This window comes from Rhinopithecus bieti, unplaced genomic scaffold, assembly GCF_001698545.2.
Source record: "Rhinopithecus bieti isolate Rb0 unplaced genomic scaffold, ASM169854v2 scaffold_10548, whole genome shotgun sequence".
Lineage (NCBI taxonomy): Eukaryota > Metazoa > Chordata > Mammalia > Primates > Cercopithecidae > Rhinopithecus > Rhinopithecus bieti.
In genome coordinates, this window is record NW_016806834.1 from 1,262,528 (window position 1) to 1,279,124 (window position 16,597).

General features: G+C 51.4%; 1 protein-coding gene across 4 annotated transcripts in view; it reads left to right on the top strand.

Moving 5' to 3' along the window:
• The first annotated feature begins 6,777 nt into the window (after positions 1 to 6,777).
• Positions 6,778 to 16,597, top strand: part of SEMA6C (semaphorin 6C) — a 15,893-nt gene continuing 6,073 nt past the window's right edge. For 2 of the 4 annotated variants that reach the window (XM_017877738.1, XM_017877740.1), the window contains exons 1-10: positions 6,778 to 7,829; positions 9,834 to 9,883; positions 11,611 to 11,779; positions 13,960 to 14,074; positions 14,369 to 14,432; positions 14,590 to 14,646; positions 15,323 to 15,424; positions 15,648 to 15,738; positions 15,943 to 16,062; positions 16,237 to 16,325. In XM_017877738.1, the coding sequence (XP_017733227.1) occupies positions 11,665 to 11,779; positions 13,960 to 14,074; positions 14,369 to 14,432; positions 14,590 to 14,646; positions 15,323 to 15,424; positions 15,648 to 15,738; positions 15,943 to 16,062; positions 16,237 to 16,325 (753 nt within the window). In that variant the 5' untranslated portion in view covers positions 6,778 to 7,829; positions 9,834 to 9,883; positions 11,611 to 11,664. The other 2 variants (XM_017877739.1, XM_017877741.1) reach the window with 2 other exon arrangements.

The window sequence follows — 16,597 nt, forward strand, 5'->3', positions numbered from 1 at the left end:
CAATCTCCCAAAGTGCTGACATTACAGGAGTAAGTCACTGTGCACCCTGGCCAAACAATGGTATCTTAAATGTGCAAAACACTTTTGAATTTGCAAAACATTTCACCTACAGTATCTTATTGGATCCTAAGAAGTAGGCAGGAAGGTAGTATGTCCACTTACAGAAGACAGAGTCAGACTTAGAGATAAGTAGTTTATCCAAAGCCATACTCCAGAGATGAATCTAGCTAAGTCTCACTGACTTTCAATGGTGCTCTTTCCACTGTATAATCTACAGGAAATGAATAGTACTTTTTTGAGCAATTTCTACTTTGAAGCAAAATGAAGATATTTTGCACTTAATTGGATAAACTTCAGTTATTTGGAAAGGTATTCAGGATGGTACAGTCCTATGTTTGTTTTAGTTGAGGTTTTACCATGGTTAAGATCAGTACTCTCCTATCAGTTCAGAAAGAGTAAGTTTAGTGTGATTTAAAGCAGTCAAGTAAGTCAGCCTGACATAGCTGGAGATAGTTCACAGCTTTTACTCTTTTTTTTGTTTTGGGTATTTATTTATTTATTTACTTATGAGACGGAGTCTCGCACTGTCGCCCAGGCTGAAGTGCAGTGGTGTGATCTCCGCTTACTGCAACCTCTGCCTCCCCGGTTCAAGTGATTCTCCTGCCTCAGCCTCCCGAGTAGCTGGGATTACAGGTGCGTGCCCGCACGCCCGGCTAATTTTTGTATTTTTAGTAGAGACTGGGTTTCACTATGTTGGCCAGGCTGGTCTTGAACTCCTGACCTCATGATTCGCCCGGCTTGGCCTCCCAAAGTGCTGGGATTACAGGCGTGAGCCACTGTGCCCATCCTATTTTTATTTATTTTTTTTTGAGATGGAGTCTCACTCTGTCACCCAGGCTGGAGTGCAGTGGCACGATCTCGGCTCATTGCAACCTCTGCCTCCCAGGTTCAAGCGATTCTCCTGCCTCAGCCTCCTGAGTAGCTGGGATTACAGGTGCGCGCTACCACTCCCAGCTAATTTTTTGTATTTTTAATCCAGATGGGGTTTTTTCTTTTTTTTTTTTTTTTTTGAGACGGACTCTGGCTCTGTCACCCAGCCTGGAGTGCTGTGGCTGGATCTCAGCTCACTGCAAGCTCCGCCTCCCGGGTTCACGCCATTCTCCTGCCTCAGCCTCCCAGGTAGCTGGGACTACAGGCACCGCCACCTCCCCGGCTAGTTTTTTTTTTTTTGTAGTTTTAGTAGAGACGGGGTTTCACCGTGTTAGCCAGGATGGTCTCGATCTCCTGACCTCGTGATCCGCCCGTCTCGGCCTCCCAAAGTGCTGGGATTACAGGCTTGAGCCACCGCGCCCAGCCGTGAGATGGGCTTTCACCATGTTAGCCAGGACTGTCTTGATCTCCTGACCTCATCATCCGCCTGCCTTGGCCTCCCAAAGTGCTGGGATTACAGAAGTGAGCCACCGTACCCAGCTTGTTTTTTTGTTGTTGTTGTTGTTTTTGTTGTTGTTGTTTTTCCTCTGAGCCACAGGATGTTTGTTTGTTTTTAATCTTTGATGCATTTATTTCTTCCTCTACTTACTGTATGCCAGGCATTATGATAAGTGCTGGGGATAGAAAGATAAAAGAGAAGCTTCCTGTTTTTTTTTTTTTTTCTCTCTTTTTAAAGATGGAGTTTCGCTCTTGTTGCCCAGGCTGGAATGCAATGGCGCGATCTTGCCTCACCGCAACCTCCACCTCCCGGGTTCAAGCGATTCTCCTGTCTCAGCCTCCTGAGTAGCTGGGACTACAGGCGCCTGCCACCATGCCCAGCTTATTTTGTATTTTTAGTAGAGATGGGGTTTCTCCATGTTGGTCAGGCTGGTCTTGAACTCCCAACCTTAGGTGATCTGCCCACCTCGGCCTCCCAAAGTGCTGGGATTACATGTGTGAGCCCCTGCAACTGGCCACTTCCTGTCTTTAGAGTAAGTGGTAAACATGAAAAATCCTAATGAAGTATCCAATAAGCAATTGTATACATGAGAACTCAGGAGAAAGACCTGAGTTGAACACCTAGATTTTATGGTAAGCAGCATATAAACAGTTTATTGTGGCAGGGTGCGGTGGCTCATGCCTGTAATTCCAGCATTTTGGGAGGCCGAGGTGGGCGGATCATGAGGTCAGGAGATCGAGACCATCCTGGCTAACATGGTGAAACCCCATCTCTACTAAAAATGAAAAAAAAAAAAACTTTAGCCGGGTGTGGTGGCAGGTGCCTGTAGTCCCAGCTACTCAGGAGGCTGAGGCAGGAGAATGCGTGAACCCAGGAGGCGGAGCTTGCAGGCTTGCAGTGAGCCAAGTGAGCCACTACACTCCAGCCTAGGTGACAGAGCAAGACTCCATCTCAAAACAAAAACAAAACAGTTTATTGTAAGTGTTGGTTTTGTAACTGTTCTTATTGTTGGATTATCTTGACCAATGAGAATGTGTAGAGCAGAAAGAGGTGGCTAAGGACATGACCGTAGGGAACACTAGCATTTAAAGAGAGTTCAGAGAAGGCTAAGAAAGGTTATATTAGGCTGGATGTGGTGGCTCACACCTGTAATCCCAACACTTTGGAGGCTGAGATGGGCAGATGGCTTGAGGTCAGGAGTTTGAGACCAGCCTGGCCAACATGGCGAAACCCTGTCTCTACTAAAAATATAAAAATTAGCTGGGCGTGGTGGTGGTTGCCTGTAATTCCAGCTACTCCGGAGGCTGAGACAGAGAAGGGCTTGAACCCAGGGGTCTGAGGTTGCAGTGAGTGAGCCAAGATTATGCCACTGCACTCCAGCCTGGGGCGTCAGAGTGAGACTGTCTCAAAAAAAAAAAAAAAAAAAAGCCATATTAATAGAAGTGAAACTATCCATTCGTTAAAAGTATATATTTATTAAGTCCCTAGTCTCTGTCAAGAGAAAGAAGGACCTCAGGAGCCAAAAGAAGAAAACATTTAAACATTTCAAGGAACGGGGAGTCAACAGGGTCAAATGGCACAGAGAGGGCAAAAGGATAAAGACTGAAGAGTTGTTCATTGAATGTGACCAGGAGGTAACTGGTGGCCTTAATGAGAGCAGTCTCGGTGTACTGATGGGGGCAAAAACTAAAATGATTGAGAATGAGAATCATGAAAATGGATATAGCAACTATAGGTAACTCTAGAAGCTTAGCTATGAAGGGAAGAGAGAAATTGAGTGATGACTGAGTGCAGACAAGGATCAAGAGAAAGTTTGGAATGTTTTCCTTTTAATCATGGGAATTACTTGAGCATATGTATGCTAAGGGGAAAATATCAGTAGAAAAGGACAGGTTAAGGATGGTGGCTGACGTCGGTAATCCTAGCAGTTTGGGAGGCTGAGATGGGAGGATCACTTGAGCCTAGGAGTTCAAGACCAGCCTGGGCAACACAATGAGACCCTGCCTCTTTTTTTTTTTTTTTTTTTTTTAAGTTAATACTTCTGTGTGGGCAGGCACTTATGCTACAAGGGAAAGGGATACAGTGTGAGCAAGATAGAGAACCAGGGACTGCATAGAACTTCTAGATAAATGTCATAGGTGAACCTTCGACAGGAAGATACAGGTGGCATTCGCTAAGGATTTAGAGAGGCATCGATGATGCAGCTAAGTATGATCTGTAGAGGAGCAAAAAGTTGGTGGAATCACTCACTTCTTTATCTCTATTTTCTCTTGAAGATGGAAAAGGGTTTTCCTGAGATGACAAGAAATGGTAAGGAAAGGGAACTTGCAAGAAAAAGAAGGACAGGTTTGAATAGCTCCCTGGGGGACTTAGAAGAGAGTGCTTTTCCAATTCCAATCTGTGGGACATGGGATTTTTTTCTTTTTTTTGAGACAGAGTCTCACTCTGTTGCCAGGTTTGGAGTGCAGTGTGCAATCTCGGCTTACTGCCAACCTCGCCTCCTGGGTTCAGCAATTCTCCTGCCTCAGCCTCCCAAGTAGGTGGGACTACAGGCCGACATGCCCGCTGCCTGGCTAATTTTTATGATTTAGTAGAGGAGCAGGGTTTGCGCGCACCGTCGTTGCGCAGGTTCGGTCTCAAACTCCTGAGCTCAGCGCAATCCACCCCTCGGCCCCTAAAGTGCTAGGATTACGGCCTGAGTCAGCTGCGGCCCGGGGCGAGGAGCTGTGTGATGTGGTCTTCAAAACATAAGGGAGTAGGGAAGAGAGGGTTTTGTTTGTTTTGTTTTGTTTTGTTTTGTTTTGTTTTGAGACGGAGTCTTGCTCTGCCCGCCAGGCTGGAGTGCAGTGGCCGGCTCTCAGCTCCACTTGGCATAGCTCCGCCTCCGGTTCACACCATTTCCTGCCTCAGCCTCCGAGTAGCGGGACTACAGGCGCCCGCCTCGTCGCCCGGCTAGTTTTTTGTTTTTGTAGTAGAGACGGGGGTTTCACCTGTATTAGCCAGGATGGTCTCGGATCTCCTGGAGCTGTGATCCTTCGCCGTCTCGGCCTTCCCAAAAAGTGCTGGGATTACAGGCTTGAGCCACCGCGCCCGGCCTGTTTTGTTTTGTTTTAACAGAGTTTCTCTCTGTGCCACCCAGGCTGCAGTGCAGTGGCACGATCTCAGCTCACTGCAATCTCCCGTCTCCCAGGTTTGAGCAATTCCCCTGCCTCAGCCTCCTGAGTAGCTGGGATTGCAGATGCCCATCACCATGCCCAGCTAATTTTTTGTATTTTTAGCAGAGCTGGAGTTTCTCCATGTTGACCAGGCTGGTCTCAAAACTCCTGACCTCAGGTGATCTGCCTACCTCGGCCTCCTAAAGTGCTGGGATTATAGGGGTGAGCCACCTCGCCCAGCCAAGAGAGTCATTTTGATTTGTCCCTCGAAATAGCTCTCAGATTCATTTATTTCTTTCTAAACCTGTTCCCATCACCTTTGTCTGATTGTCCCTCTCCCCTCAGCTTTAGACCTATTTTCTTGCTAGTAGGTCTCTGTCTTCTTGCTTAAAAGAAAGAAAAGAAAAGAAAAGAAAAAGACAAGTGGCACCCTTTTTCAAGAATTCAAAATGACGTCCTACTCCTGTCAGATGATTTTAACCAGTTCACCGAGGCATTCCAGGCCTTCTGTAATTTGTCTTCCCCTTTTCCCTCTCCTTGCTCCTAACTAGTGACTTTCCCACATACCAGCCTCACAGGACCTTTTTGTTATCCATGCTGCAGGCTCCTTGTTCATCAAGTAAAAGCTTTTGCTGAAGCTGTGTCCCTTGGGAACATTTTCTTCTTTTGCACCAAGCCAACTCCCACCAAAGTTTTCCTGTCCTCCATGACAAAATGTATCCAACGTCTTTCTGTGCAGTCTTTGGAGAAAATTTATTGTCTTCTTTGCACATTTGGAAATTTATGTTCAATGTAGCTTTTCTTTTGAGACTTGGTGTTGCTTTTTAATAGTATAGTACATGTAAATCTTATTTTAATTCAAATATATTATCATTTTCTTAAAGTCTGGGACCACAACCCAGTAGATTGTGCAGTGGATTGTGCAGTAGATTGTGTCTCAAGTAAGTGTTTAATACTTACTGAACTGAGATTTGAGCTGGGTCCTAAAACTTTAAATGAATTACACCCTAATCCCCACTCACTAATCTATTCAATAAGCATGTATCTGAGTACCTAAACCCTGTGCTAGGAGCTGGGGAGATTTTTTTTTTTTTTTTTTTTTTTTTTTTTTTTTTTTTTTTTTTTTTTGAGACGGAGTCTTGCTCTGACACCCAGGCTGGAGTGCAGTGGCCGGATCTCAGCTCACTGCAAGCTCCACCTCCCGGGTTAACGCCATTCTCCTGTCTCAGCCTCCCGAGTAGCTGGGACTACAGGCGCCCGCCTCGTCGCCCGGCTAGTTTTTTGTATTTTAAGTAGAGACAGGGTTTCACCGTATTAGCCAGGATGGTCTCGAACTCCTGACCTCGTGATCCACCCGTCTCGGCCTCCCAAAGTGCTGGGATTACAGGCTTGAGCCACCTCGCCCGGCCGGAGATTTCTTTTAACCTCTCAGTGCCTCTATATTTTGAGATGTCTTTCTCTCAAAATTTCTTTCCAGCCTTTAAAACAACCCCAACTGTCTGACAGTTTGCTGAATTGCCTTGGGCCCACGATCTCTCCACAGTTAATCCTGTGTAGATATTGTCCCGGTTTATCTTCTTCTATTGTTTTAGATCTGACTTTACTGAGTTACTGTTCATCTTACTGGTTCACCTGGCTTTAAATCTCTGTCTCTGTCTCTGTCTTCTCTTTCTCTCTGTGTGTGTGTGTGTGTGTATGTGTGTGCACATGTGTGTGTATGTTTAGGTCTCTTTTTAGGTCTCTTGTGTACTCATTGTGGGGCTTAGCCTAGTTGTCGATGCTCCCCTCCCTGATCACAGTCCAGTTAAGGCTGGCCTAAAAGTGGCAAACCCTTTTCCCCTCCTTTCCTCTAGTCCAGAGTCCAAGATGTGGGTAGAAGTGTTCAGTCAGATAAAACTATCTGAGAATGCCAGTGTCTCCCAGGCCACCCACTTTCCTGGAGAATTTTGAGAATGTCTTTTGTCCCAGCCCCACATAGAGAAGAATCCTACCAGGCAATACCAAGCAAGGTACCAAGCAATCCTGTCTGTAGTAGCTTTATTCTTCCTCCTCACTGACATTCCCAGGGGCTTTATGAAGGGTGGGGAGGGAGAAGGGGCAGTTCTGCTGTTTGGAGGGATGTCAGGGTCCTCTGAGGAAAGGTGGGACATATATCTGGGGGCAGTAAGGCTGTGTGGGTTGCTTTCTCAGGTCTTAGATTTGCTACTCTGTCTGTGTCTTTCTCTGAGTCAATTAGTCTTGATTTCCACATCTGTTTTGGCTTCAGCCTCTCTCACCTGCCCTCTTCCATTACCCAACAGCCTGACTACTAGCTAGTTCTTGCCATAGTGGTCCAAACTCATGCTGCTTTGTAGAGGTGGGAGGGGAGGAGATCATGGAAACAAGGGAAACCTCCTGCTGACACCTTCCTTTCCTTTCCCAGGCCTCCAGCCCCCACGCGCTTGCTAGGCCTCCTTATCCCGGTCAGGACGAACCAGAGGAGGCCTACGGGGAGAAATAAGGAGACAGAGGGAAAAAGCATTGAGAGGAGCAAGGGAGAGTTGGGGGCAGAGTCAGGGAGATGCAGGAGGCTCCCTCGGGAGCAGGGTCGCCCTAACCCTGTAGGAGGGGAAGGGAGGACGGATCGCGCAGGCTCTGACAACCCAGCCCAGCCCCACCAAGGCTCCCAGGTTTCCTGTCTCTTTCTCCTCCCAGCTCCTCTTCCTCTCTTGTGAAATTTCTCCCCAGAGCTTCTCCTGTGCCAGCCGATCTCTGCTTCTGTATGTATTTCTTCCTCTGCCCGGTGTCAGTGACTGTCCGTGGGTCTCTCCATCTCCCGTCTGTCTCTGGTCTCCAGTTCAGCCTCCCGGCCTGGCCCTCTTGGTGGACGGTGCTCCTGGCGCCCCTCCCCGGGCGGCACTATTGGCGGAGAGGTGACGAGAAGGCGGTGTCTAGCCGCCCTCCAAGGGCAGGATTAGTCGCGGCGACCCAAAGGCGGGCAGGAGGTGGGCCCGGCTGGGAGGCGGGCGGGGCCACTGGGGCCGAGCCCAGAGCCCCGGGCGGTCGCATTGTTTTCCTCCGCGGATCCGCGGCTGGACTCGGACCCAGGGCTCTCCCCACAGCTCCCTGGACCCCAAATTCGAACACCATCCAATTCGGACGCTCATCGCATCTCGCCTGAGTACAACCACGGATTGCGAACTCAGCGCAGCGCGTGGCCGCTGACCGTCCGCGGCGATCTCCATCACGCTGACCCGAATCCTGGAGCAAGTACCCGGGGCAGGGAAGGGGCTGCGGGGAGGCAGGGAGGGAGCAGGAGGGCGCGGTCGGCGGGGGCCAAGCTTCTGAAGCGCCAGGGGACCAGGGAGGGTGTCGGCGCCCAGTGTGCCTGGCTGACGGAGAGGGTCAACGAAATTGGGGTGCAGGGAAGAAGGAGGCACGGTAGCCGAGTCCCGTAACTGTACTGGTGGGAGCAGAGTCTGGGCACCTTATTCAACTGGGCTTTCTTCAAGTCGCATCCCGCTGGATTGGGAAGCGCGAAAAGGGATTATTTGAGGCGCGCACCGTAGAGAGGGTGGAAAACCTGGCCCCTTGCTTTCCCGGCAGGGGAACTAGAGATCCGAGACCCGCGGAGAACTAGACCCTCCTGACGTCCCTGAAGGGATGGGAAGAGGGATGCATCGTTCTGGACTTTGTGTCACGGGTGCTCCTCTGTCCTTGTGCAAGCCGGAATCTGAGCACCCTCTGAAGGGTTGGCTCGTGCAAAGAGGCGGCGAATGGGGTCCCCGAGCAACCTCGGTCCCAGCGCCTATCTCCTTCCTTCAGCCCGCTCGGCCGGGGGCTTTGTTAGACTGAGGTCTCCCAAGGAGGATATCCGAGCTGGCAACTGCCTCCTAAGCCCACGGACCCCACTCAGCGCCGGCCTCAGGCCCGCCCTCGTCGGTTCTCAGCCTCTGGCCCTGTTTCCCTGGCCTGGGAGACCCGCCTCCGCTCCCCAAACCCCGCTCCCATCCCCTCTCCGTCTGCGCCTGCAGGCCCCTCCAGCCCCTCCTCCCGCTAACGTGGCTCTGGGACCCGGTCCCGGCCCAGACTCTGCTACGGGCCCCTCCTCGGAGCCCCGGATCCAGTGAGGGGGAGACACGTCGAGCCCCTGGCCCTAGGCCCACCTCTTTGGAGGCTCTAGACACCTGGATTGTCCTGGTTGGGGGTTGGGTGGGAAGGAGGGTAGGTGCTGAGTGTAGGGCTAAGGGCTAAGAGTGGGGGAAATGGCTTGGAGAAAGGAAGGCTCTGGTTCCACAGGCTCCTTGGCGCGACCCTGCTCCCTCTGAGGAAGGTGGACTGGGGCGGGCGACCAGCCCAAAGGCTTCCTGCTATTGTCCCCAGCCCAGTCTCCCCTTCTCCATCCCTTCCACAGCTCTGGTAGACTCTGGCTATGACCCCAACCACTCCCCAGAGGTGGCTTCGGGGCCAGGAGAGAGAAGGGCTGTTTCCTCTTCCCAGCAAGGGGAGGATCTGGAAAGGGGAAGAGTCAGCCAGGTCTCTCCCATGTGCTTCAGATGGGGGGTGTGAAGCAGCTCGGATTCTTCCAGGGCAGAGTGATCTTTTCTCCAGGCCAGGAGTTGAGGAGCTGACCAGATGCTGCTCCCCAAAAACAGCTACAAGAAGCCCTCTTAAAGATGTATCATAGTTGAGTCTAGAGGGCCAAGGCAAAGGCCAGCCAAGCGTTTTTAGAGGCTGGACTGATCCAGCCTAAAGTGGGGTGTGAGTGTGTGTGTGTGTGTGTGTGTGTGTGTAGAGTGGGTGGAAGGGAGGCACAGCCTGCTCTCTCAGGGAGGAAGGAAAGGGCCGAGGGTGCTTGCTATCAGATCATTTTGCCTGGAAATGAAGAGCATGTAAATGAGATGCAAATTAGCCTCTATTGTCCCTAGCTAAGGCGCTTTTGCTAAGAAGGCTGTTGGATTCTGAGGGCTTTAACATGGGAGTGGTCGCCATGCCCCACAAACTCTCCCAGTGACCCCGTTTGCCAAGGTAGTTCTAGGAGTTTCTAGAAAGGGGCCATCCCCTTCCCCTACATCTCTGGGCATGAAGCTACCAGCACCTTTGTAACCAAACTATTAAGAAGTGTCATCAGCTTCCTCCCATTTGCAAGGCAGCATCTCCCCTACCCAAGCTTCAGCAGACTTTTCTTGAATTTTTACATTTACTTGTAAGGCATGTGGTAAGGGGAGTGTAACACAGTCTCTTCCCTCCTTTGTCCTGTCTTCCATCAGGTCAGAGGTTTCCTATCCCACTCAAGCCCCCAAAGGAGTCACCACCCCAGGTAAGGAAAGGGCAGCAGCTCCTGAGGGCACAGGGTGGAAGGAGGCATGAGCAGGGAGCAAGAAGAGGGGCTGGCTCTTCTCCCCACTTGCCAGAGACCAAAGTTGTTTCCAGGGTGAAGATACCAGTTGCTCAGGGCAACTTGGAGGCAGGGGGGTGGTGGGAAGAGCAGGTTGGGGAGAATGAGAGACAAGCTATGTCCCTTTCTCTTCCTTTCTCTTCCCCTGGGAACAACAGTATCCGGAAACATGTCAGGGGAGGGAGGAAGGCCCAGCCTTTCAACACCAGAGGGTCCTTAGCTAGCTGCTACTCTGCCCCTGGGGAAGGGGGGGGTCATCATTAGGTGTTCCTACTCTTTCCTCCTCCAGCTCTCTTGGGACCCCACCTGACGTCAGCCTCCCCACCAGAGATGCTGGATTGGGGGTGGGGGGACACTTGGGTCCTGGCTCCAAGAGTAGAATTACTGGGGAGATGGAAGGGGGCTTGGCATGGAAGCTTAGGGTCTGTTTTAGGGGACACGGTGGGATGGGCAACTAAGGATTGGTAAAGGATAGTTATCTGTTCACAAAAGAGAGGATTCTCACCCTTCTTGACCTGATTTTTGGAGCCAACCAAGCCCCTCACTTCAATTTTAGGGGAAAGCAGGAAGCTGGTATATACCTCCTACTGTGGGCCCCAGACAGGGTCATTTGGCTGAGGGAGGCTGATGGGTGGAAGACCTGTCTCACCATCTCTTCCACCATATCCATCTTTTCCTGGACTTTGGGCTACAATTACCTGCCTGTCACTGAATTATTTATATTTTAATTTCAGAGGCAGCGGATGAGGGAAGGAAGGGAAAGAGGGGCACGTTTAGCCATTTTGCTTCACTAGTCCCTTGTACCCCTGGTTTCTCACAGGGGGTGGGTCTGCTTTTCCCCACTCAAGTACATGCACTGGTTCTTAGAAGCCAGGGAAGGAGCAGGGGGCTAGAGAGCCTGGAGGGGGTGGCACAGTGGTCGGGCAGACAGCTGCAGCCAGAGCTAAATTTAGCCTCTGATCTGGCACATTCATTTTTGGTGAAGACGGTCCCCCCTACCAACTCTCCTCCCTACTCAGTTTCTTCCCTAGCAGTGAAAAGGGCCCCCGGAGCTTGAGCTTAGACCCGGACAGTGACCTCTAGGCTGCTTCCCCCAACTCTATCTTCCTCAACTCTCGAAAGGACAGTGGCAGCCACACAGCTGCCCCCGCCTAGGCGCAGGGCCTGCATTGCTCCCAGAGTGCCGTGGGGTGTCTGGGAGGGAGGGGGAGTCAGACATGGTGCTCTCTTCCTCCTCCCAGTGCCAAGGAGTCACTATTTATAATTTTAAGGCTTCAGTCTCTAATTATAGCTGAGAAGGGGTTAGCAAGAGGGGGGCCAGGAGGTGTCACCTACTGAATGTCCCAGACCCAGTCAGGAGAGAAGAGGAAAAGCTGAGTGAGAAGGCTGAGGGGCGGGGGCGGGTGTGTCCTGTCCTTACCTGGGGTCATGCATGCAGGCCTCACAGCAGCCAGTTTGGGCCAGTTGGAGAGGGAAGGACCTTGAGTGACAATGACAGCTGGCTGGGACTGGGGCAGTGCTGGAGAGAGGGTTCTTTTCCCCCACCCCACAGGGTCTTCTGGGGATAGACCAGGAGAGGAGCCTGCTGGCTTGTGTCAGGGGAGAGGGAACTTGGCTCTTCCCCCACTTTTCCCTGTCTCCCCTTTCAGGGCCGGCATATGGGTGAGGGGGCACCCCCTGGGGCCTGAGCTGCCCCGCACAGGATGCCCCGTGCCCCCCACTTCATGCCCTTGCTGCTGCTGCTGCTGCTCTCACTTCCCCATACTCAGGCTGCCTTTCCCCAGGACCCCCTCCCTCTGTTGATCTCTGACCTTCAAGGTGAGTGCCCAGTACCTACCTTGCCCCATCTCTGTGAACAATTAGAGACTGAGACCCCCCTGTGTGGGAGGCAAGATGCTAGCAGGCTCCCAGCCTCAAGGAAGCTGACAGCCAGACCAGCAAAAGGAAGCAAACAGGTAGAGTGAGCTGACACCTCCTGTCAGCTGCTTCTCATTCCTGGGCCTGGTTTCTTCACTTACAGGCAGCATCGTGTGGACATTAAGAGCGTGGACTCTCAGCTAGACCAAACCTTAGCAGGTCTGAATCCCTGCTAAGCTGCTCACTAGCTGTATGACCTTGATTAAGTTACTTAACCTTTCTTTATCTCAGTCTCCTCAGCTGTAAAATGAATATAATAGTATTCTGAGCCAGTGGTGGGTACTCAGGAGGCTGAGGCAGGAAGATCACTTAAGCCCAGGATGTAGTGCTCTGTGATGGTGCCTGTGATTAGCCACTGCAGTCCAGCCTGAGCAACACAACCAGAGTCCTCCCACCCCCTAACCCCCTACCCCATCTCTTTAAAAAAAAAAAAAGGCAGATTAAAAAAAAAAATAGTCGCCGGGCACGGTGGCTCACGCCTGTAATCCCAGCACTTTGGGAGGCCAAAGCGGGTGGATCACCTGAGGTCAGGAGTTGGAGACCTGGCTGACTAACATGGTGGAACCCCGTTTCTACTAAAAATACAAAAAATTAGCTGGGCTTGGTAGCGTGCGCCTGTAACCCCAGCTACTCGGGAGGCTAAGGTGGGAGAATAGCTTGAACCCAGGAGGCGGAGGTTGCAGTGAGCCGAGATTGCACCATTGCACTCCAGTTTGGGCAACGAGAGTGAAGCTCCATCTCAAAAAACAAAAAACAAAACAGTCTTCTACCTCATGGAATTATTTAGGGATTAAATGAGGTTATACATGTAAAGTGCTGAGAACACGGTATGGCACAAATAAATGCTTTATATGTGTTTGCTGTTATTCTTAGCTACATAGAGAAGGCCTAATACTAGTTCAGTGGTTCCCAGACCTCTTACCCACCTCTCTACCACTGGTACCACCAATAAGCCCACCATGAGAGAAAGCAGAAACCCACTTTTTCTGAGAAGAACCTTTATCTATTTGCAGTTCCTATTATATTTGTAGGATTTAGAGTAATTTTAAGGACGGAGGAATTGCAGTTGGGTTACTGGGAGTAATTGTTGAGGGATATATAAGAATAGCAAACACTCCTATGTGCTAGAAGCAGCTCCAAGCACATTATACATGTTTTTTTTTTTTTTTTTGAGACGGAGTCTTGCACTGTTGCCCAGGCTGGAGTGCAGTGGCGCGATCTCGGCTCCTTGCAAGCTCTGCCTCCTGGGTTCATGCCATTCTCCTCCCTCAGCCTGCCGAGTAGCTAGGACTATAGGCACCCGCCACCATGCCCGGCTAATTTTTTGTACTTTTAGTAGAGACGGGGTTTTACCGTGTTAGCCAGGATGGTCTCGATCTCCTGACCTTGTGATCCACCCGCCTTGGCCTCCCAAAATGCTGGGATTACAGGTGTGAGCCACCGCGCCCGGCCAAGCACATTGTAAATGTTAAATCATTTATCCCTGAACTCTGGCTATCCTTTGACCACTGATGACTGTGATTTCCACCATGATCAGGCCAGGTGGATGCTGGAGGTGAGGTGGTCAGAGGAGGCAGAAACCTTGGAGGGCAGAGGTGGCCTGTGAAGAGCCTTGAGGGGAGGGTGCAGAGGGCTGGGAAAACGGAATGAATAAATGTTCCAGTGGGACAGTGCACAAAGTGGGAGTGAAAGGAAATTGCTAGCCGTAAGGCAGTTCCAAGAAGGGACTAGGCTCAACTCTGGAGGCAGACAGACCTGGATCTGAATCCTGGTATCTGCCACTTCCGAGCTAAATGAGCAAATTCCTAAATGACTTCTAGCCTCAGGCTCCTCATCTGTAAAATGGGGCCAAAGCTACCTCATAGACCATGTGTTAAATGAGACAATGCATGTGAAGTGCTAACACTGTGTTTGGCAGAGATTAAGTACTCAGTGTTATTGGTATTAAGAATAGCTTTTGGGCACTCTAACCTCACACATCCACTGTGTCCGCTGCTGGGTTTCATCTGGTTGGAGAGGGTGTTGGGGAATTTGTGGTATCCTGGCTGGCCCTCAGCACCCTACCTCTCTGTGTCCTCTAGGTTCTTCCCCATTATCCTGGTTTCGGGGCCTGGAGGATGATGCTGTGGCTGCAGAACTTGGGCTGGACTTTCAGAGATTCCTGACCTTGAACCGGACCTTGCTAGTGGCTGCCCGGTAAACTGGCCGTGGCACAGTTGTGGGGCAGACGTGCATGCTCCTGGGCAGACATGGGACCTGCATGGCCACTGCAGCATCTTGCAGGGGACACATGCAGGTGCACAAGCCACAGGGCGTGGACATGCTTGGACCCAGAGCACAAATGCCAAGGCATGGAGGAAGTGGGGAGGGGAGGGGCAGAAGGTCTGCACTGTTTGTCCCTGAACAGCTGACTGTGGGTAAGGTGGGGGCTAAGGAGCTCAGCTGGGGTGCCTTGACTAGGCTTTGATCCCTCCTTACCTACCCCTTCAGGGATCACGTTTTCTCCTTCGATCTTCAAGCCCAAGAAGAAGGGGAAGGGCTGGTGCCCAATAAGGTGAGGGGCTGTGTGGGAAGAGGTGCAGACATGGAGATGAGGCTGGGAAAGGTCTAATGGAGGTCAGGTGGGTGGGAAGAAGAATCCAAAAGGAGCCATAATGTCAGGAGGGAACCCAGTTGCCCCATGATTTTCCCTCTTCAACTTCTCCCTTTAGTATCTAACATGGAGAAGTCAAGATGTGGAGAACTGTGCTGTACGGGGAAAGCTGACGGTAAGGAGTGAGACAAGAATGTGGAGGGAAGGAGAGGATTACTTTGCCCCCAGTCCCTGTCCAACTTGTCCTCTACTATGCCGAATTTCCTTCACACTTTTTCTATACCAGGCCACAGAGGAAAATAGGAAGGAAAGAGAATTCCCGATTTTCAGTTTCTCTTTCATGCCTCACAGAAAAGAAAAGTGAGGCTCAGAGAGGCCAAAGGATTTGCCTAAGGCCAGAGGGCCAGCAAAGAGCTTACTTGGGACTTTATCTCACATTGCTCTGTTGTGCTCAAGAGGAGTAGCCCACCTTTCTTTCTTTTTTTTTTTTGAGACGGAGTCTCAGTCTGCCGCCCAGGCTGGAGTGCAATGGCAGGATCTTGGCTCACTGCAACCTCCGCCTCTGTGGTTCAAGTGATTCTCCTGCCTCAGCCTCCCAAGTAGCTGGGATTACAGGCACACATTGCCACGCCTGGCTAATTTTTTGTATTTTAGTAGAAACGGGGTTTCACCGTGTTGCCCAGGCTGGTCTTGAACTCCTGAGCTCAGGCAATCTGCCCATCTTGGCCTCCCAAAGTGCTAGGATTACAGGCGTGAGCCACCATGCCTGCCCTGTAAGCCCACCTTTCTATTACCTCCTGGTCTCAGTCCCAGGACCCTCTGTCACTGACCTAGAATTTTGGGTTCTCTAGGACGAGTGCTACAACTATATTCGTGTTCTTGTTCCCTGGGACTCCCAGACGCTCCTTGCCTGTGGAACGAACTCATTCAGTCCTGTGTGCCGCAGCTATGGGGTACAAAAGACAGAGTGGGGGTTAGGGTGGGAGTTGGGGGGACCCCAAGATGAGCAATTGGTTTGATGGGAAAGGACCAGGAACTGGGGTAGGGGAATGGGAGTGCCCAGAATTCAAGGGTCCAGAGGGGCTGGGGAGGAGGCAACAGGACAGGAGGGAATAGGCTGTGGAGCCAGACTCCAAGACCCTGAAGATTCTAGGCATCTGCTCCCTCTGTCCCCAGATAACTTCGCTGCAGCAGGAGGGTGAGGAACTGAGTGGGCAGGCTCGATGCCCCTTTGATGCCACCCAGTCCAACGTGGCCGTCTTTGCAGGTGGGCAGCCGGGCATGTGAGAAGAAAGCATGTGGCTGGAGGGAGCTCCTGCCTTAGCTCCTCTCCCAGTGGGTCTTTTCCCCATTCCCCTGAGTGGAGGGTTGAGGTAGGGGCCAGGGCCAGGTAGGGGTGCGGGAGGCCCTAGAAGAGGCAGGATACAGATCCCTAAGCCCTCCCCTGACCCCACTCCATCCATCCCTCCAGAGGGCAGCCTATACTCAGCCACAGCTGCGGATTTCCAGGCCAGTGATGCTGTAGTTTACAGAAGCCTTGGGCCCCAGCCCCCACTCCGCTCCGCCAAGTACGACTCCAAGTGGCTCCGAGGTCAGGGCAGGCCTGGGGAAAGGAGACTGTTCCTGGCGGGGAGGACTGTGGTGGGGAGCAGGCAGATGGTGTGGTAATGTGTACATATGCAATGGGGAGAGCGATGTGGGGCCAGGAGCTTCTGAGCAGGTACAGATACTCTTCTATACCCTTTCCTGTCATTCCCCATCTTAGAGCCACACTTTGTCCATGCCTTGGAGCATGGAGACCATGTCTACTTCTTCTTCCGCGAGGTCTCTGTGGAGGATGCTCGGCTGGGGAGGGTAAGGAGGTGGGCATCAGGGTGGGTAGCTGGAGGGTTCTACTGGATCCTGAGAAGCCAGTCTGAGTGGGAAGAGAGCTCCTGACCATAATCTCCACAAAGCAATTCTCTGGACTCTCACCCCTCAACTTGGAATAGCCCTGAGCCGTCTGCCCCCACATCCTGCTTATCCCTCACCCTTGACCCAAATTGTCCTACCATGCCACACCCTTCATTCACTGTGCCCCTCACATTGCTCCCTTGGTGCTTTTTTTTTTTTTTTTTTTTTTTTTT